The sequence below is a fragment of the Carcharhinus amblyrhynchos genome, chromosome 4 (assembly GCF_965287045.1).
Source record: "Carcharhinus amblyrhynchos chromosome 4, sCarAmb.v2.hapA, whole genome shotgun sequence".
Lineage (NCBI taxonomy): Eukaryota > Metazoa > Chordata > Chondrichthyes > Carcharhiniformes > Carcharhinidae > Carcharhinus > Carcharhinus amblyrhynchos.
Window position 1 is genome coordinate 1531611 of NC_137327.1, and position 21165 is coordinate 1552775.

The 21165-nt window shown below is 45.3% G+C and overlaps 2 protein-coding genes across 12 annotated transcripts in view; both read left to right on the forward strand.

Moving 5' to 3' along the window:
• zc3h18 (zinc finger CCCH-type containing 18) overlaps nt 1–11844 on the forward strand; it is a 179616-nt gene extending 167772 nt beyond the window's left edge. For all 11 annotated transcript variants that reach the window (XM_080186637.1, XM_080186636.1, XM_080186640.1 and 8 more), the window contains one exon: nt 5689–11844. In XM_080186637.1, coding sequence (XP_080042763.1) covers nt 5689–5914 — 226 coding nt within the window. In that variant the 3' untranslated portion in view covers nt 5915–11844. The remainder of the gene's footprint in view (nt 1–5688) is intronic.
• An 8280-nt stretch (nt 11845–20124) lies between these two features.
• LOC145341727 (interleukin-17C-like) lies at nt 20125–21165 on the forward strand. The gene is made up of 3 exons (XM_080186588.1): nt 20125–20163; nt 20449–20714; nt 20925–21165. The coding sequence occupies exons 1-3, from the start codon at nt 20146–20148 to the stop codon at nt 21163–21165; spliced, it is 525 nt and encodes a 174-aa protein (XP_080042714.1). The 5' UTR covers nt 20125–20145.

Consider the following 21165-nt stretch of genomic DNA (forward strand, 5'->3'; position numbering starts at 1 on the left):
TGGAAGTCCAAATACAAAATTACAACATGCTACTGTGCAGAGGGACCTGGGGGTTCTTGTGCATGAATCGCAAAATCTGTCTGCAGGTACAGCAGGTGATCAAGGCGGTGAATGGAATGTTGGCCTTTATAACGAGGGGGATAGAATATAAAAGCAGGGAGGTCTTGCTGCAACTGTACAAGGCACTGGTGAGGCCGCAACTAGAGTACTGTGTGCAGTTTTAGAACATAGAGAATAAAAAAACTACAGCACAAACAGGCCCTTTGGCCCACAAGTTGCGCTGATCATATCCCTACTACTAGGCCTACCTATAACCCTCAATCCCATGTACTCATCCAGAAGGCTGTTAAAAGACCCCAGCGAGTTCGCCTCCACACCACCGACGGCAGCCGATTCCACTCACCCACCACACTCTGAGTGAAAAACTTAACCCTGACATCTCCTCTGTACCTACTCCCCAGCACCTTAAACCTGTGTACTCTCGTAGCGACCATTTCAGCCCTGGGAAAAAGCCTCTGAGAATCCACCCAATCTATACTTATCAACATTTTATAAACCTCTATCAGGTCGCCTCTCATCCTTTGTCTCTCCAGGGAGAAGAGTCCTAGCTCCCTCAGCCTATCCTCATAAGGCATTCACCCAATTCAGGCAACATCCTTGTAAATCTCCTCTGCACCCTTTTAATAGCTTCCACATTCTTTTTTGTAGTGAGGCGACCAGAACTGCGCACAGTACTCCAAGTGGGGTCTGACTAGGGTCTTATAAAGCTGCAGCATTATCTCCCAACTCCTAAACTCAATCCCCCAATTGATTATCAAAGGATCCCTCGATTCCCCTTATTTACAAAAAGATATATTGGCCTTGGAGGGAGTACAGAGAAGGTTCACCAGGTTGATACCGGAGATGAGGGGGTTAGCTTATGAGGAGAGATTGAGTAGATTGGGCCTGTACTCGTTGGAGTTTAGAAGGCTTATAGAGACATATAAAATAATGAAGGGGCTAGATAGCGTAGAGGCAGAGAGATTCTTTCCGCTTAGAAAGGAAACCAGAACTAGAGGGCACAGCCTCAAAATAAGGGGGGGTCAGTTTAGAACAGAGTTGAGGAGGAGCTTCTTCTTTCAGAGGGTAGTGAATCTCTGGAATTCTCTGCCTATTGAAGTGGTGGAGGCTACCTCGCTGAATATGTTTTAAGTCACGGGTAGATAGGTTTCTGATAGACAAGGAAATTAAGGGTTATGGGGAGAAAGCGGGAAAGTGGAACTGATCCACTTCAGATCAGCCATGATCTTAATGAATGGCGGGGCAGGCTCGAGGGGCTAGATGGCCTACTCCTGCTCCTATTTCTTATGTTCTTATGTACACCACATCCACTGGTTCTCCCTTCTATATTCCACTAGTTACATCCTCAAAAACTCTGGTAGTTTTTGTTAAGTATGATTTGCCTTTCATAGAATCCCTACAGTGTTTCATGAACCTGTACTGGCTATGTCCAGTCCCGTTAGGCTTTCCAAACACATTACACCTTTTATAATAGATTCTAGCATTTTCTCCACAACTGATTCAGACGCGCTGCTTTGTAATTCTCCTTTTTCTCTCCTCCTCTTTATAAATAGTGGGGTTGCATTTCCCACCCTCCAATCTGTAGAAACTGCTTCGGAGTGTATAGAATTTTGGAAGATGACCACCAACGTATCCAGTACGTCCAGGGCTGCTTCCTTTACTGCCCTGAAGTGTAAATTATCAGGCCCTGGTGATTGTTCAGCCTTTAACTCCATTAATTTCCCCAGCACCATTATTACTGATTTCCTTCAGTTCCACCCCCTCACTACGCCCTGGTTCCCTCATATTTCTGGGGAGTTATTTGTGCTCTGTTTTGTGAATACCAAACCAAAAAATGTGTCCAATTCTTCTGCCATATCCTTGTTCCCATTATAATTTCTGACTGCCTTTACTAATCATGTCATCACGCATATAGAAATTTTTACGTTCTGTTTTGCAATTTTACTTTGGTGCTATATTTTCTCCCTCTTGATCAAATTTTTTTGTCCTTGTTTGCTGAATTCTAAAATGCTCCCAATCCTCAGGCTTGCTGCTTTTGCTGTCAATTTTACATGTCTCCTCTTGGATTTAATATTATCCCTAACTTTATTTGTAAGCCATGGTTAAACTATCTTTTCTCTCTTATTTTTGTGCCAGACAGGAATGAATAATTGTTGTCATTCATGCACATGTTCTTTAAATAGGAGCCACTGTCAACCCCCTTAATGGTGTTCCCCAATCTATCTTTATCAATACATACCTCACACCCTCATAGTTCCTTTTATTTAAGATTCAGGACCCTAGTTTTGGGTTTGACTACTTCATTCTCCATCTTAATGAAGAATATTATCATATTTTTCTCTTTCAATATTATCTCTTTCCCCCAGCAACCCCACACAGGTAGATTGTTAATTATTTCTCATTGCACAGGAGCGAGTCTAATATTGCCTGTTCTCTGGTTGGTTCCTCAATGTATTGATCTAAAAAGCCATCACTTACACTCCCCAGGAACAACTCCACAATACCATTCCTAGTTTTTTGTCCAATCTATATGTAAATTACTCCTATTGTATGCATCTCTACTTGTTTAATACTTATCCTTGCATCTCCATTACTGTGGGGCCTATAAGACTACCCCCAACAACCTTTTCTGCCCTTTGCTGTTTCTTATCTCAACCCATACAGATTCCACATCATAATTTTCGGAGTCAATATCCTTCCTCACTATTGCATTGATTTCCTCCTTTATTAACAAGGCTACCCCATCTCCTTTCCCTTTTTGTCTGTGCTTCTAAATGATGAATACTCCTGGACGTTCAGTTCCTACTTGTGGTACTCCTGCAACCATGTCTCTGTAATTACAACTGTCTCATAACCATTTAGATCTATTTGCATTGTTAATTACCATTATGTAAGTGCTCTGCGCATTAAGGCACAGTCTTTTTAATGTTGTTAGTCGTCTTAGCTTTATTTTGTGTGATGGCCCCTTTTGTTTTTTGCCCTTGCTTTTTCTGCCTTCCCCTTTTGTTCCTATCCTTGATTTTCCCTCCTCTGTTTCCCTGCTCAGGATCCCAACCCCCCAAATACATTGCATCTCATCCTGCCCAGATGTAACCTGTCCCACTTGTACCAATCGCACCTTCTCTGGAACTGATCCCAACGTCCCAGGAATCTTAATTTCTCCCTCCTACCCTATTTCTCCAGCCACATACTCCTCTGATATATCATGTTATTTTTACCCTCTCTAGCATATGGCACTGATAGTAATCCTGAGATTACTACCTTTGAGGTTCTACCTTTTAATTTACATCCCTATATTCTGCTTATAGGACTTCATCCCTTATTTTCACCTATGTTGTTGGTGCCAGTATATACCACAATCATTGGCTGTTCACTCTCCCCCTTCAGAATGCCCTGCAGCTGCTCCAAGACATCCATGGCCCTGACACCAGGAAAGCAACATACCATCCTGGAGAGCTTTTTGTGGCTGCAAAAGTGCCTGTCTGTTCCCCACACTATTGAATCCCTATCATTAACTATAGTCCTGCCATTCTTCTTCCCCTGCAGCAGAGGCACCCATGGTGTCATGGACTTGGCTTCCCCTGCTATCCCCTGAGAAGTCATCCCCCCAGTAGTATCTAAAACAGTTTATATGTTAGAGGGGAACAGCTACAGGGGCCTTCTGCATCACTTGCCTTCCTGTACTCTGTCTGGTGTTCGCCCACCCCTTTCTGCCCCTTCAATCTTTACCTGTGGTGTGACCATCTCACTGAATGATGGCAATCTCAACATCATGGATACTCCCCAATGAGTCCACCTATCTCCAGCTCTGAAATGTAATTAGCGCGTAGCTGCAGTTGGAGCCACTCTCTGCATATGTTTGCCAGCAACGCTGGTAGTTTCTGTGACTTCTCACATATCACAGGAGGAGCACATCGCAGGTGTGAGCTCTGTTGCTGTGACGTCCCTTCAGATTAAACTTGATGGTTACTCCCCTTAAAAAATACTAATTGTGCTAAGGACCGTATTTCACTCTGAACACTCCTGCTGTAATGCAGGACCTTGCCTGGAGATCTTATATTAAGTCTTATTGTTACGTCCCTTATGCTACTTATAGTATCTTATCCTTTGGCCCTAACCTTCTCAAATCCAAGCACAGCTACTTCTCAAAACAGTACACATTTTTCTAATTTACAGCAATTTGTAGACAATCCCTAACAACGGATTTTTACCAACCAATAAACTTATAGTTCACCTATGATGTCACTTTCTCTTCAACAAGAACTGACTGTAGGACACTCTTCCCAATCTGCTTCACTGGGATACTGACTGTAGGACACTCTTCCCAATCTGCTTCACTGGGATGCTGACTGTAGGACACTCTTCCCAATCTGCTTCACTGGGATGCTGACTGTAGAACACTCTTCCCAATCTGCTTCACTGGGATACTGACTGTAGGACACTCTTCCCAATCTGCTTCACTGGGATGCTGACTGTAGGACACTCTTCCCAATCTGCTTCACTGGGATGCTGACTGTAGGACACTCTTCCCAATCTGCTTCACTGGGATACTGACTGTAGGACACTCTTCCCAATCTGCTTCACTGGGATACTGACTGTAGGACACTCTTCCCAATCTGCTTCACTGGGATACTGACTGTAGGACACTCTTCCCAATCTGCTTCACTGGGATACTGACTGTAGGACACTCTTCCCAATCTGCTTCACTGGGATACTGACTGTAGGACACTCTTCCCAATCTGCTTCACTGGGATGCTGACTGTAGGACACTCTTCCCAATCTGCTTCACTGGGAGGTTGACTTCCCAGAACCCAAGGACTTTGGAGAGGAAAGGGCGATTGGATATAGGCTGGCAGTTTGCAAGACTGGTGAAGTGAGTTTGTTTCTTTGAGAGGGGTAAAAATTCTAGTTTTAAATTAGTACCAATACCAAAAGAGAGAATACTGTTAACAACGTTGGCTAGCATGGAGACCAGGAATGGAAGGTATTTACCCTGTAGTTAGTGAATAGGGTTGGGGAAGCAGGAGATGGGTCCAAAGTAATTGTCAGGATGAACTTGGAGAGGGCATGAGGGGAAGTAAGAGAGAAACTTGGCAGGTGGGGGGAGTTGTGGCAGTTTTGGAGGAAATGGGATTTGGTGGGTGGGTGAAAGGGCAAAGGCAGCTGATGGTCTCAGTCTTGGTGACAAAGTCCAGGAACTCATCATTCTTATTGTTGGCAGTGATGGTGAATGAGACATGGCAAGGATTTAGGAAGATTATTCAGAGCAGAAACAAACACCTCTTGTCTGTCTTTGCATTCTGGAATTGTCCTGGAATAGTGAGCAGGTTTTAATTTCAATAGTCAAGTGGTTATAGAATTGGACAAGCAAGCTGGGGACATAGGTCCAAGGTCCCATAATTGCAAATTCAATAAATGTGCTTATTTTTGACCTAACTCAGGAACAACTGTGAAAGATTGCCATAATCTGGTTTTCTGATGTCCTTCAGAAGCTAGAGCTGCTATCCTCTGGCCTGGATATGTCTCCAGATCCTTGTTCAGTAGTTGACTCTTGCCCTTGGGACAGCTAAGGATGGCAAGAAGTTTGGTTGTCTGATTTTAAACTTTTTATTTCCATCCCCTCTTTAGAAAACGGCCGCCTTCACCCCAGTCAAAGGTCTCGAGCAAAGTGACCAGCGTGTCTTCAAGCTCCAGCAAGTCTCACGACACAGCAGCCTCTGCCACCACTGCATCCTCGGCAAAGTCAAGCAAATCCAGCACATTATCGCGCAGGGAGGAGCTACTGAAACAGTTGAAGGCTGTAGAGGATGCCATCGCCCGCAAGCGAGCAAAGATCCCTGGCAAAGTCCAGTAGCTGTGAACCAATCGACACGGGACTGCAGTCTGTTGATTAGAAACAGCTGTCAGTATTTCCAGTGATTAAATCAGTGATTCTTTCAGGAAGTAGCCATGTTGGGGCTCCTTGGGTACCTCACTGCCATTCTCTCAACCTCCTCACATCCCAGTGGGTGACAGCTGCAGTTTAACTCCAAATCTGTCATCATGGAGAGATGGCTGCAGACTGCGTATTTAACACAGACTGACGCTGCAGTGGTAATCGATTCAAACAGTACAGTCAAGACTGGACCTGAACACGTGAAATCTCACCCTAGAGAAGCCACACCTTTTACACTGCTTTAGAAGTTCTTAGTGTGTGTGTTGTCTGAACGAATTCCCCAAATATTCATAATGTGTTACCAGAGAGCAGGTGAATGTGCTGTCAAACACTGCTTTCTCTTCCCCCTCCGTTTTTTGGGCAAACTTGTTCTTCTGGCTTCCCAAATAAATATTCATTCTTTTATTTTACACTTTTCAGATTTTTAATCTCATGCACACACCTTCTGGTTGTGTTGGATGTGTAGGTTGAAGACTGAGAACTCTGAAAAGATCATTCTGTTGACACACACAGCTGAGGTATTGCGGTAAAGCAGGTTTTTTTTACACGCAGATAACATCTGCTGAAGCTGGGTGGACAGAGTAATTGCATTGAATGGGCAGATAAATGTTCAGGATTGACTTTTTTTTACATGACTTTAATAAAGGATTTACTAGTTGTAAAGATTCAGAACAGTTTTGATTAGTAACCTAGCCTTAAAATAATGGAAGTGAGTTTTCGTCAACACTTCCGTTCTGAGACCCACTTCACAGATCAATCAGGTTCCTCCCTGTCCCTGCGTTTCACTTGTTGCATTTTGAAGGATATGGGAAAATGCAAAGTTCATTGGGCCTGAACTTGACTAATTTCAACTACATCCCTTCAGGCATGTTTCACATTAATGTTGAGACTTTCTACAAACTGTCTCTAACTGCCCTGCCCCAAGCCCCTGACTCTACCCTGTGACCTCTGGCATCAGTTCAAAACAGATGCAGCTGAAACACTTCAGGCTGTTGTTGTGCAGTAACTATCCTGTCCATCTCACAGCTGAAACTAATACACCTGCCTGGTAAGGGTGCCTGATTCCCTAGCCCGAGGGGTACAGTACACATCTCTCTCATCATCATCTATTCAATGTGTTTACAAACCTCACTTCCTGTCAGTGTTTATTGCTGATGATTATAAATGGTTCCAGGAAACTGTAATTAAATGTAATTAACAGATGCTGAATTAATCCAACACAGACTGAGGCCTTTTCTCAGTTTTCAAACTACACATCACCCCTTCCTTTTAAATCTGGAATAATATTAGTGTAAATTTCTAGTAATATTTTAAGGAATGATAGTTGTACAAAACTGTAGAAAATAATTTTGAATCCTAGTCCTTGGAATGGATGACGTGACTGGGAACTTGCTAATTTTGGAGTTGGGTTGCTCTTGGAATCACCTGAAGAGCAAAAAAAGATTTGAAGCCAAGTTTTAAGAACTTTTTTAAGCCAAAGCAGTTGGGATGCATCCGGTAACCAAGCTGTCAACTATACCTTTGTATGAGGCATAACTTCAAGCATCATGTGTCTGAGCTCAAATCTTCAGCTTTTAGTTAAAGCCATCTGCTATTGTTTTGTTTTGTTTTTCTATTCGTGTAGAAAACGTTGTCAGAATCTCATCATTAGCGGCCAGGCACTGATAAGGCTGAGATATCTTCCCAAACACTAAGACCAACCAGTGTGATAGAAACTGACAGTTGTGGCATAGGTTTCCCATCTGTGGTCACACTTTAGTGAGTATTTGGAACTGTACCCCAATCTAATGTTACTGTCTCAAGATGAGTCTGTGGTTGCTGTGTCAAAATAATGTGAATTGAACCCAGTTGCAGAACTGAAGTGTCTGGTGCAAATTGCTGAAGACACTGTTGCTACTCCACTTGTCCTTCCAAACTGTGTACGTTTATAATACAATTCTGCATTTTTCTTATTTGTTAGTGTGTAGGACTTTACATCTCATTGCATGATGAAGTTTTGTTGATCAGTGTCTCTTATTTTGGAGGTTGAGTGGTAGTCTGTAGGATTCATTAATACAAAGTACCCACTCAGTGATGTGTTAATGGAAGGGTTTCACTTGTAGATCACTCCATTATTAAACAACTCATCAGGAAAACATTTAAGTACACTTTCCAAATCCACCACACTGTGGCTCTGCAGAAGATGGTCAAACAGGTAAAGGTAGGGCTTAGATTGCAGGAGTGCCCCAACACTGCTTCACCAGTCTGCTTCTGCTGACAGCTTCCAATGGGAATTCCTTTTGCTGCAACTTTGTTTTTAAAGTTGGGGTTTTGCCTGGACAGTTTCTATAAATGAACTTGAGAATTGACTGAAGGGGGTGGTGGAAGAGAGGAGTGATTACAAAGCAGGAGGCTGTGGGCCGGATGGTCAGATTGTGTGTTGCTAATCTGTAGGAAGGAGTGGGCTGGGCTTTGTTTCCAGTGGTCAGTGGTGTTATTTTGCCCTTCAAGCTTTCTGTTGCTGGGATTACAGGAGGTGACCTTGGATACCTTTAAGTTAACTGTAACCTGGTCAATGGGTGAAAGAAGGCTATTGGATTCTGCGGATGCTTAAGTCGAAACTGTCCTCATTTAACCTCCAGTGGAGACGCAGATTTTGTGAACCCAGTGGATCAGAGGTTTCTGAATAGTTAATATCAAGTGTTCAATATTAAACACCTTCACCCATTGGAAGCAGCTGACAATCTTTGCATCATAGAATTCTACAGTACAGAAGGAGGTCATTCAGCTTATCGAGTCTGCACCAACCACAATCCCACCCAGACCCTATCCCCGTAACCCCATGCATTTACTCAAGCTAGTCCCCCTGACACTAAGGGGCAATTTAGCATGACCAATCCACACATCTTTGGACTGTGGGAGGAAACCGGAACACCCAGAGGAAACCCATGCAGACACGGAGAGAACGCGCAGACTCCACACAGTGAGCCAAGCCAGGAATCGAACCCCAGTCTCTGGCACTGTAAGGCAGCAGGGCTAATAACCACTGTGTTGCTGATAGAGTGAAGAGCCAAATAAAATATTGACAATATCTCTGATTTCAGTGTTTTATCCCCTGTTGAGTGAGCTGTACAGGGGTGATATTCTTCTGCAGGCTGTCATCGTGTCAAATGTGTAAAATTCCCTCTGCAACCCTTCAGAGTCCTGCAGTCTTTAGCATATATATATAGGGTTGTGTGTGTGAAAAGCCTAATGTGGTTATATCAGCATCAGCAACCAATTTTTACACAACACTGCTTTGGACCAAAGGGTTCCCTCACAAAAAGGCCTAAGGTAGGTTTGACGATCAGTTGCCTCTATTCTGATGTATACACAAGAGAATTGGATACCAGGCCGCTCCCTGTGTGTTTGCAGGGGTGGGGTGGACTGTTTGTATTTTGGGCACGTGATATTTGGAGTGAGGTTGAAGGTTGTTTATAATTACACTGGGGTGAGGGGATTAATGCAATTAGCTCTTGTGCCTGTGTTTCTGTAGATGTTGGGATCAAGACTGTCGATCTACAACGTGTTTAGACCATACTTATTAGGGAGAAGCTTCTTCATCTTACATTCTGCTTTGCAACAATAGAAGTATGTCAGTCACTCAAACTATATAATGTAATTAGTTTAAAAAGCACCACAATCAGGTGCTCAAAGTGGAGAAAAGCAGATCGTTTCTCTGATTGATATCTGGTTGTAATTGAGTGGTTGCAGCTTCATTAGCTTTCTATCATAACCTGGTTGCTTGCTACATTGCGCTCATTTGCTGGGATCCAAACTTAGGTTGCTGCTTTTTTTTGGCAATTGGCACTGAAGCTGGATTCCTGTGTGGGCTAGTAACTTCCTGAACCAACAGTCACCGGGAAGAACTTCAGTGCAGTTCGCTCTCTGCTCATTTTACAACTCTTAAGGGCAGCGTAAGGTATTTGCTAGTAATAATTGTATGCGATCAGATTATGCAGAAATCCCAGCAATTCAGAACCAGTCAATAGCTTCCAACTCCTTTTCTCTGCTTTTCCCCAAAGGTGCTGATATATCGATAAGGGTCCGTATCCCTTTGATATTGTGATCAAGGGATAATAGTATTCAGTCAACAGAAGCATTACATCCAAGACCTTCCTCACCCCAGTATCAATGGGCGTTTTCAGCGGAGTTTACTGGGATTCTAGTCCTGGAAGTCAGTTCAGTCGATTCTTCTCTCGGTCCCACTAGCCAGCTACCAAGTTTGGATCAGCAGACATCGCCAGGAAGTGAATTTGGGTCTTTACCTAAAATGGTTTTTTAAGAGCCTTTAAGCTACATGATATAATGATACATTAAATTAATATCATTTACCAGTAGCAAGGAAATGACATTTATCCACTAACTCAGACCCTTATGTAATTTATCGAAGTCGGTTCTATTACTGTTAAAACATCTGAACAACATGAAATCTAATTTAATCTTAGATATATCAGATATTGACATGCATAGTAGCAAATAGTGACTTTGCAGACAACGACCCAAGAGTTTCTCGCCGACGCAGCTAGGTAAGATGAAATGTCCACTCGGAACCTTAAATTGGCTAAATGTGGAGCTGGATTATTCTCCGGTGTTTGTAGAATGTGTGCAGTGTGTCTATCTGCAATGTTAGTGTTCATAGCCGCGTTCACCGACTCTGCCAGCAGCCTGTCTGTACCAGTGTGTTCAGTTTGTCTATGCAGTCCCCAGGTGGTACAGAGTAATAGAGGCTGGAAGTAACAGGCTGTCAGATATAGGGTCTCAAGGCTTGACCTCAGTTTTACCTTTGTAGAAACTGGCGTCTCTGCTGTGCATTTAAAGCAATTGATTTTGCATTTCTAAATTTTGGAGATGGAGTATCTGGATTGATGTGGAATAAGTAGTTTGAATATTTAAACTGAAATCGGCCATCTAGAGGCAACTTTGTGAAGCACAGCTTCAGACACTGGGATGGAGTGAAAAAATCAGTGACAGCATTCTTACTGCAAACTGGTGTGTGTAGGTATTAGCCAGCAGATCATTGTGTGGTATTTAAGAGCTCGGAGTATTTCGGCTGTTGCAGTAAAGAAGCCCAAATGCTTGATACAAAAGCGAAATACTGCGCATGCTGGAAATCTGAAATAAAACAATGTTGGAAATATCATTCTAATGAAAGTTTATCGCTATTTTTTCTTAACTCAGTTACCAGCTTTTTTTTATCTTTAAAAATAATGTATTATTTGCGTCCTCCCCTAATCCACCAGTTGCCTAGTTTAATGTCAGTCTAGCGCAGAGATGTAGGAGTGACCTGGAGGGATAAATGGTGCATGTTCCTGATCTCAGCTGCTCAAGGTGGGGACTTTGCAGGGAACCTTGGGTTAGAACATATCTTAATGGCATCGAGTCCCACCCAATCTGATGACAAGTTTCCAATGTTTAGTGCTGATTTCGCAATTACTCAAGTCAGTCTTCCCTTCAGTCGAAACCCACTGTCAGCCCACTTAACCCAGAGCCTGCAGCACTTGAAAGAATCCAGCACGCCTCTCTGTGTAAAGTAAATGTTCTGCTTAGGTTAACTCGCGGAGAAATGGATTGCAGCACAAAAGTTGATGCAGTGTTGCTTGGAGGAGACTAGATTCTGGCAATTGGTTTGTACAGAGGCCCATGTAAGACAGCCGTGATCAATGTCTCTCCGCTGGCTGTGCTGACTCTCAATGTTTCTTTCTATGAAGAATTTTATATTAATTGTAGTGATTGTATAAAATCTCTTAATCTTTTTGTATTATCCCCTCCCTGTAATTGGATGTTCCAAATCCTAGTCCCATAAAATAAACAATGTATCTCTTGTCTAACGCTGGTATATCTTTATTCCCTCAACTACATTTTGTGACTGATGATAAATGGAATATTTTTACCACTATGCAACTCTGCATTTCTAAAGCAGGGAAACTCCCACATTATGCTCTAATTGTGAAGCTATTTTAGACCTGGCACGTATTACTGCTACTGGCAAGTCGCCAGTGTTTGAACAAGAGGCAGGTTATGCAACAATCATGTAATAAATCCATCTGCATTCACACCTGCGTTTACATCTATCACTGGCTTACTGAGTTACAGCTTTGAGTATGGGATGATGGTGTCTTGCTCAGGGCAAACAGCTGGATTATGATTGGTGAAATTGTAGTTGAAAGGGCAGTAAGAATTGTGTTGCAGCAGTCTGTGCACTGTGTACAGTTCTGGTCACCCTATTATAGAAAGGATATTATTAACCTAGAAAGAGTGCGGAAAAGATTTACTAGGATGCTACTGGGATTTGATGGATTGAATTATAACAAGAGGCTGGATAGATTGGGTCTTTTTTCTCTGGCATGTAGGAGGTTTAGAGGTGATCCTATAGACCTGTATAAAATAATGAGTGGCACAGATCAGCTAGATAGTAAACATCTTTTCCCAAAGGTAGGCGAGTCTAAAACTAGAGGGCATAGTTTAAAGGTGAGAGGGGAGATATCAAAAGGGTCCAGAAGGGCAATTTTTTCAGAGGGTGGTGAATGTCTGGAACAAACTGCCAGAGGTAGTAGAGGCAGGTACAATTTTGCCTTAAAAAATGTTTTGATAGTTACATGGGTAAGATGGGTATAAAGGGATATGGGTCAAACACAGGCAACTGGGACTAGCTTAGGGGTTTAAAAAAAAGAGGTGGCATGGACAATTTGGGCCGAAGGACCTGTTTCTGTGCTACACACTTCTATAACTCTAGTCCAGCTAGAAGGTCATCCTGCCTCCTATTTAGAGCAAATTATTCAAGCCTTTCTCAATCCCAACTGCCTTCTCTCAATCTCTCATCTCCACCAGCCCCTATCCCTTGATCCTGCCAACTGACCTTTTTTTCAATATATTTCAATCCCACTTTGACTGAGAGGTTAAAAGAGAGGGATGGAATTTTTTTCCCTAAGTGGAAGGGATTGTTTTTATGTCAACCAGTTATTTGAGTAGGTTTGCACATTCTAACTAATTACTGAAAGTATCAGTAAATGATTAATTCAAGCAATACCAGAAATCTACCACCTCGCCTGCCACCAAATTAGCACGGGCGAGGGTCCAACAATGCAAATCTCCGTTAACCTCAGACAGGAACTTCTGGTCTTGTCTGAGTGAGGCTGTAAGTGCGCTGTTTCTGGCCACAGTTTATGTAGTGTGTCCAGAGGAAAATATTTCTAATGTGACCTATGGAAAATACTTGTGCACTTTTCCAAACATCCATTGTTCACATCTTCACCTCATTTAAATAATTCACTTGCAACCGTAGCCATGTGGCTTCAGTATTGTAACTGGCCAGTTAACCCCACAGGAACAATCTGCCCATTTACTTTCATGTTAATTTTGCTCTTTTTTCAGATTTTAAATTTGTCTGAATATATTATTCTGAATGACTATCTGTTATTTCTGGTCAATTTTAGAACCAGCATATGCTGAGCTAACCTGAGGGTTTCAATTCTAAATTACATGTCAGCTAATATCTAGCACTCCCTGGACAGGTACAGCATGAGATTAGATACAAAATAAAGCACCCTCTACACTGTCCCCCATCAAACACTCCCAGGATAGGTACAGCACGGGGTTAGATATAGAGTAAAACTCCCTCTACACTGTCCCCATCAAACATTCCCAGGACAGGTACAGCACGGGGTTAGATGCAGAGTAAAGCTCCATCTACACTGTCTGCATCAAACATGATGTGGAGATGCTGGCGTTGGACTGGGATAGACACAGTAAGAAGTCTCACAACCCCAGGTTAAAGTCCAACAGGTTTATTTGGTAGTAAATGCCACTAGCTTTTCGAATGCTGTTCCTTTGTCAGGTGAGTCACCTGTTGGACTTTAACCTGGTGTTGTGAGATTTCCCATCAAACACTCCCAAGACAGGGTTAGATACAGAGTAAATCTCACTCTACACTGTTCCCATCAAATACTCCAGTCTCTAAATGAGTTATTTAGTGTATATTGAAGCAATACCAAATAAAATTCCTGCTCCCAGGTGATTTAATTCCCATGGTTCTCATTTTCTGTAAGAGTACAATTGGATTGGTTTGTTGTTGCATTCTCTGTTGAGTTAACTTGACCTGCTGGAGGTGTGTTTAGCAAAAGGCTAACGCTAGGAAATTTATCACCATGTGTCAGTTAAAGAACCCCATTGACCTTATTCAGTTCTCTGATGTGTTGCACTTACCCAAGACAAGTTGCCTCCAGCCAAAGTTTGAGGTTCTGCTGGTTCCTTCGTTCCTTCTCTGTAACCCAGTCAACATCAGCAGCAGGGCAGATCAGTGTCCATTTGCAGCAATGTTTTCTGGAATCTAAGGCCTTGGTTTCATAACATAAGAACATAAGAAATAGGAGCAGGAGTAGGCCATCTAGCCCTTCGAGCCTGCCCCACCATTCAATAAGATCATGGCTGATCTGTCGTGGCTCAGTTCCACATTCCCGCCCTCTCCCCATAACCCTTAATCCCCTCGCTTATCAAAAACCCATCAACCCGCGTCTTAAAAATATTTAGTGAGGTAGCCTCCACCACCTCAATGGGCAGAGAATTCCAAAGATTCACCACCCTTTGAGTGAAGAAGTTCCTCCTCAACTCCGTCCTAAACCGCCCCCCCTTTATCTTGAGGCTGTGCCCCCTAGTCCTTTCTGAGCGGGAAGAGTCTCTCCACCTTTATCCTATCCATCCCATTTATCATCTTATACGTCTCAATGAGATCTCCCCTCGTTCTTCTAAACTCTAACGAGTACAAGCCTAGTTTATTCAGCCTCTCCTCATAGCTCAACCCCCTCAACTCCGGCATCAGCCTAGTAAACCTCCTCTGCACTCCCTCCAAGGCCAAAATATCCTTGTGTAAATACGGCGACCAAAACTGCACACAGTACTCCAGCTGCGGCCTCACCAATGCCCTATACAGCTGCAGCAAGACCTCCCTACTTTTATATTCAATCCCCCTCGCTATGAAGGCCAGCATCCCATTTGCCTTCCTGACCACCTGCTGCACCTGCAGGCTGGGTTTTTGCGACTCATGCACAAGGACCCCGAGGTCCCTCTGCACCGTCGCCTGCTGCAGTTTTTCGCCACGTAAGTAATAGTCCTTCCTACCATTATTCCTACCAAAGTGGACCATCTCGCACTTGCCAACATTGAATTCCATTTGCCAGTTCCTGGCCCATTTGCCCAGCCTATCTAGATCCTTCTGCAGACTCTCCACACCCTCCGCGCAATTTGCCGTTCCCCCAATCTTGGTGTCATCAGCAAATTTCGACACCATACACTCGGTTCCCTCCTCCAGATCATCTATATAAATGGTAAATAGCTGAGGCTCCAGCACCGACCCCTGGGGCACTCCACTAGTCACCATCCGCCAATCCGAATAGCACCCATTAACCCCCACTCTCTGCCTCCTATTTGACAACCAGTCCTCTATCCGCGCTAACACCCTACCCCCAACTCCATGTCCCCTGACCTCCTGCAATAACCTCTTGTGAGGCACCTTGTCAAACGCCTTCTGAAAATCAAGAAAGACGCTATTCATTTGTCAACCTTGGGATGTTCTGAACATTTCTGGTCATCTTCCAATCCACAGGAAGTTTTCAGCTCCAACCTGAATGAGGGGTTTGCAGTCTTCAGCCCCAGAGGGACATGCAGCTCAGTAAGGATTCATATCCAGCTCCGACCTTGATTGAATAAATCTATTTTAATGTTATTTAAATGGTTTGTTTTGATCGCTAACTTTTATTAACATTGTACTTGTGAAAAAGTATCATTAAATTAACAACTTTTTGTAAGAAAAATTAAAATGTTGTTGACTTGTATTTCATTATTATTTGCATTTGAGTTCCAGCATTGTGGCTCTTAAGATAGAACCACAGAAAATTCCAGCTCAGAAACAGGCCTTTTGGCCCTTCTTGTCTGTGCTGAACCATTTTCCTGCCTAGTCCCACTGACCTGCACCTGGACCATATCCCTCCACACCCCTCTCATCCATGAAATGTTAAAAGTGACCCCACATTTACCACTTTATCTGGCAGCTCATTCCACACTCCCACCACTCTGTGTGAAGAAGCCCCCATCCTAATATTCCCTTTAAACTTTTCTCCTTTCACCCTTAACCCATGCCGTCTGGTTTTTTTCTCCCCTAGCCTCAGTGGAAAAAGCCTCCTTGCATTCATTCTATCTATACCCATCAAAATCTTATACACCTCTATCAAATCTCCCCTCATTCTTCTACGCTCCAGGGAATAAAGTCCTAACCTATTCAATCTCTCTCTTTAACTCAGCTTCTCAAGTCCCAGCAACATCCTTGTGAACCTTCTCTGCACTCTTTCAACCTTATTTACATCCTTCCTGTAACTAGGTGACCAAAACTGTACACAATACTCTAAATTCAGCCTCACCAATGCCTTATATAACCTTACCATAACACTCCAACCTTTATACTTGTTACTCCGATTTATAAAGGCCAATGTTCCAAAAGCACTCTTTACAACCCTATCCACCTGTGACGTCACTTTTAGGGAATTCTGTGCCTGTACTCCCAGATCCCTCTCTTCAACTGTACGCTTCAGAGTCCTACCATTTACCCTGTACGTTCTACTTTGGTTTGTCCTTCCAAAGTGCAATACCTCACACTTGTCTGCATTAAATTCCATTTGCCATTTTTCAGCCCATTTTTCTAGTTGGTCCAAATCCCTCTGCAAGCTTTGAAAACCTTCCTCACTGTCCACTACACCTCCAATCTTTGTATCATCAGCAAATTTGCTGATCCAATTTACCACATTTATCATCCCGATCATTGATATAGATGACAAACAACAGTAGACCCAGCTCTGATCCCTGTGGCACTCCACTAGTCACAGGTCTCCACTCAGAGAAGCAATCCTCCATTACCACTCTCTGGCTTCTTCCATTGAGCCAGTGTCTAATCCAATTTACTACCTCCCCATGTATACCCAGTGACTGAACCTTCCTAACTAACCTCCCATGAGGGACCTTGTCAAAGGCCTTACTGAAGTCCAGGTAGACAACATCCACCGCCTTCCCTTCATCCACTTTCCTGGTAACCTCATCGAAAAACTCTAATAGATTGGTCAAACATGACCTACCACGCACAAAGCCATGTTGACTCTCCCTAATAAGTCCCTGACTATCCAAATATTTGTAGATCCTATCCCTTATCACACCTTCCAATAACTTGCCCACCACCAATGTCAAACTTACTGGCCTATAATTTCCTGGATTTCTTTTGGAACCTTTTTTAAACAACGGAACAACATGACCCACCCTCCAATCATCTGGCACCTCCCCCATGAATATGACATTTTAAATATGTCTGCCAGGGCCCCTGCAAGTTCAAGATATTGTATTATTGACTTCATTTTTAAAAATTGCCCTTCTGATTGCAAACCCCTGGTCTAAACCATTAGAGGAGCCAAAGTAATTTCCTTGCAAGTTTTCTTATTTGTTTATCGGGTGGTGCAGTGCTTAGCACTGCTGCTTCACAGCGCCAGGGACCTGGGTTCAATTCCCAGCTCAGGTCACTGTCTGCGTGGAGTTTGCACATTCTCCCCGTGTCTGCGTGAGTTTCCTCCGGGTGCTCCGGTTTTCTCCCACAGTCCAAAGATGTGCTGTTTAGGTGGATTAGCCTTGCTAAATTGTCAATGGTGTCCCAGGATGTATAGGGTAGATGGGTTAGCCATGATGAATGTGCAGGTTTACCTGGATAGGGCGGGGAGAGGAAGACACTTGGTTGGAGAGTGGGCCGAATGGCTTCCCTCTGCACCGTAGGGATTCTCTGATTCTACACTAAAGACAATGCGGGTCATCCTTAAGAAGGTGGTGGAGAGCGCCTTTCTTGAACTGTTGCAGTCCGTGTGATATTGGGACACCCACTGTGCTATTCCAGAATTTTGGCCCAATGACAATGAAGGAATGGATTTTATTTCCAAATCCGGATGGTGAGTGGCTTGGAGGGGAACCTCCAGGTGGGGGTGTTTCCAGGTATCTGCTGTCCTTGTCTTTCCAGATGGTAATGGTCGAGGGTTTGGAAGGTGCTGCCTGAGGAACCTTGGTGAGTTCCTGCACGGCATCTTATAGACGGTACACACGGCTGTCACTGTGTGTCGGGGGTGGGGGACTTGAATGTTTGTAGATGTGGTGCCAAACAAGGGCTGCTTTGTCCTGGATGGTATTGAGTTTCTTGAGTGTTGTTGGAGCTGCAGCCATCCAGGCAAGTGGAGAGTGTCCCACCACACTCCCGACTTGTACCTTGTAGATGGCGGATGGATTCTGGGGAGTCAGGAGGTGAGCGAACCCAATCTCTGTCCTATTCTTTCAGCTGCCCTTTCCCTTACATCATGCACTGAGTTCCTTCTGAACCTGGAACAATCTGGACAAAAATTATGTTCCAGTTCCACCAGTTATGGAATTCTGGATGGGATAAATGCTTACACTATATTTAATTATATAAATATTGACATCAATTAGTTTTGAAATTGACGATTCTAGAATGTTTCTGCCATCACTCAGTGCAGTATGACTCCTGTCCTAGTGTGTTGCAGACTGTGTTGTGTGGGGGTGGGGGTGGGGGTGGTGCTCCTATCCCCCTCTCAGTGCGGTATAACTCCTGTCCCAGTGTGTTGGGGGCTGGGTTGTATGGGGGTGGGGGTGGGGGTGGGGGGGGTGCTCCTATCTCAGTGCGGTATAACTCCTGTCCCAGTGTGTTGGGGGCTGGGTTGTGTGGGGGTGGGGGTGGGGGTGGGGGGGGTGCTCCTGTCCCTATCTCAGTGCGGTATAACTCCTGTCCCAGTGTGTTGGGGGCTGTGTTCTGTGGGGGTGGGGGTGGGGGTGGGGGGGTGCTCCTATCTCAGTGCGGTATAACTCCTGTCCCAGTGTGTTGGGGGCTGTGTTCTGTGGGGGTGGGGGTGGGGGTGGGGGGGTGCTCCTGTCTCAGTGCGGTATAACTCCTGTCCCAGTGTGTTGGGGGCTGGGTTGTGTGGGGGTGGGGGTGGGGGTGGGGGGGTGCTCCTATCCCCCTCTCAGTGCGGTATAACTCCTGTCCCAGTGTGTTGGGGGCTGGGTTGTGTGGGGGTGGGGGTGGGGGTGGGGGGTGCTCCTGTCCCTCTCAGTGCGGTATAACTCCTGTCCCAGTGTGTTGGGGGCTGGGTTGTGTGGGGGTGGGGGTGGGGGGGTGCTCCTATCTCAGTGCGGTATAACTCCTGTCCCAGTGTGTTGGGGGCTGTGTTCTGTGGGGGTGGGGGTGGGGGTGGGGGGGGTGCTCCTCTCTCAGTGCGGTATAACTCCTGTCCCAGTCTGTTGGGGGCTGGGTTGTGTGGGGGTGGGGGTGGGGGGGTGCTCCTCTCTCAGTGCGGTATAACTCCTGTCCCAGTCTGTTGGGGGCTGGGTTGTGTGGGGGTGGGGGGGGGTGCTCCTCTCTCAGTGCGGTATAACTCCTGTCCCAGTCTGTTGGGGGCTGGGTTGTGTGGGGGTGGGGGTGGGGGTGGGGGGGGTGCTCCTCTCTCAGTGCGGTATAACTCCTGTCCCAGTCTGTTGGGGGCTGGGTTGTGTGGGGGTGGGGGTGGGGTGGGGGGGGTGCTCCTCTCTCAGTGCGGTATAACTCCTGTCCCAGTCTGTTGGGGGCTGGGTTGTGTGGGGGTGGGGGTGGGGGGGTGCTCCTCTCTCAGTGCGGTATAACTCCTGTCCCAGTCTGTTGGGGGCTGGGTTGTGTGGGGGTGGGGGTGGGGGTGGGGGGGTGCTCCTCTCTCAGTGCGGTATAACTCCTGTCCCAGTCTGTTGGGGGCTGGGTTGTGTGGGGGTGGGGGTGGGGTGGGGGGGGTGCTCCTCTCTCAGTGCGGTATAACTCCTGTCCCAGTCTGTTGGGGGCTGGGTTGTGTGGGGGTGGCTCTCTCAGTCTCTCCATGGTAATCTGTCTCTCTCACAAACGGGTATTTTTACCTTTGAGAAGAACACGGAAGCAGCAAACATTTTCCTCACCGGGATTTCCAGCTCATTCTGATCCAATATAAAAGAGCGAATGGAATCAGGAATAGATCAGAAAGCGCTCAGGGCTGAACGCAGCAGAAGCGGAGGGAAAAACATTGGGAGCGAGTCAGAGAGAAATGGGAAGGACAGAGACGGTAAGAAAAGTTTCCGAGTGAGGGAGAGAGTGGGAATAGACAGAGTGTGAAAGGGAAAGACTGGAGAGAATCTCCCTGGATTGAGCCAGCCTGGAAAGCTGAGAGTCCTTCCTCTCCAATACTTTACACTCTGCCTGTGCGGCCATTCCTGGGCAAGTGTTCTATCCCACTGCAATCCTTTAATTCCAAAAGTGGGAACAGTTTGTGGGAGGGTGAGGTGGGAATCATGGGGTTTGGGAATCTCTGCAGTTTCTTGAGGTTTTTTTGTGTGATTTGTTCCTGAAGCTTCTCGTGGTCTTGCTGACTCTGACTGGCACAGTAAGGGCTGCAGCTCCTCTCTATTGTTGGGAGCCGGAGAAGATGGAGAGCTGGGGCACGGGGCTCCAGAAACTGCTGAGCAGGAGTAACATCAACCGCTTCCCCTCGGTCACCCTGGTGAAGGAGCTGGAACAGCAGAAACACAGCGGCTTGAAAAACTGTCCCAATCTCCAACAATATTCCTCACACAACAGCGCCATCCACCATCGCTCCATCTCCCCCTGGGAGTACAGGTAATGACATAGACAACATTCACCGTGTGGGCACAGAGGGGGCAAGGAGGGTGGCAGGGAGGGCCAGTGTGGGCAGGGGAAGGGGTAAGGGTGGTGGTGGGGGGACAGTGGGGGGGGCTGTAGCAGGGTAATGTTGGCAGGGGTGGGTAGACACAGACTGTGTCTTGTTCTCTCCTCTCTCTCTGAATGGTCTCTTTATTTTGATTGCAGGATTGATTACGATGAGAATCGATACCCTCCAAAACTGGCCTTTGCTCATTGCCTCTGTGATGGCTGCATTGATGCAGAGACTGGGGAGGAGACTCTCTCCTTCAACTCAGTGCTCCTGGAACAGACAATGTTGGTTTTGCAGCGTCAGACCTGCCCTGCGCACCCCGGGCAGTATAGCTTCAATCTGAAGTACATCAAGGTACCCATTGGCTGTACATGTGTCCTACCCAAGAAGAGCTGA

Bases quoted from the DNA above. Each gene is read 5' to 3' on its own strand.
- LOC145341727 (XM_080186588.1), top strand. The intron at 20,715-20,924 runs GTAATGACATAG...TTTTGATTGCAG, and splicing joins ATCTCCCCCTGGGAGTACAG to GATTGATTACGATGAGAATC.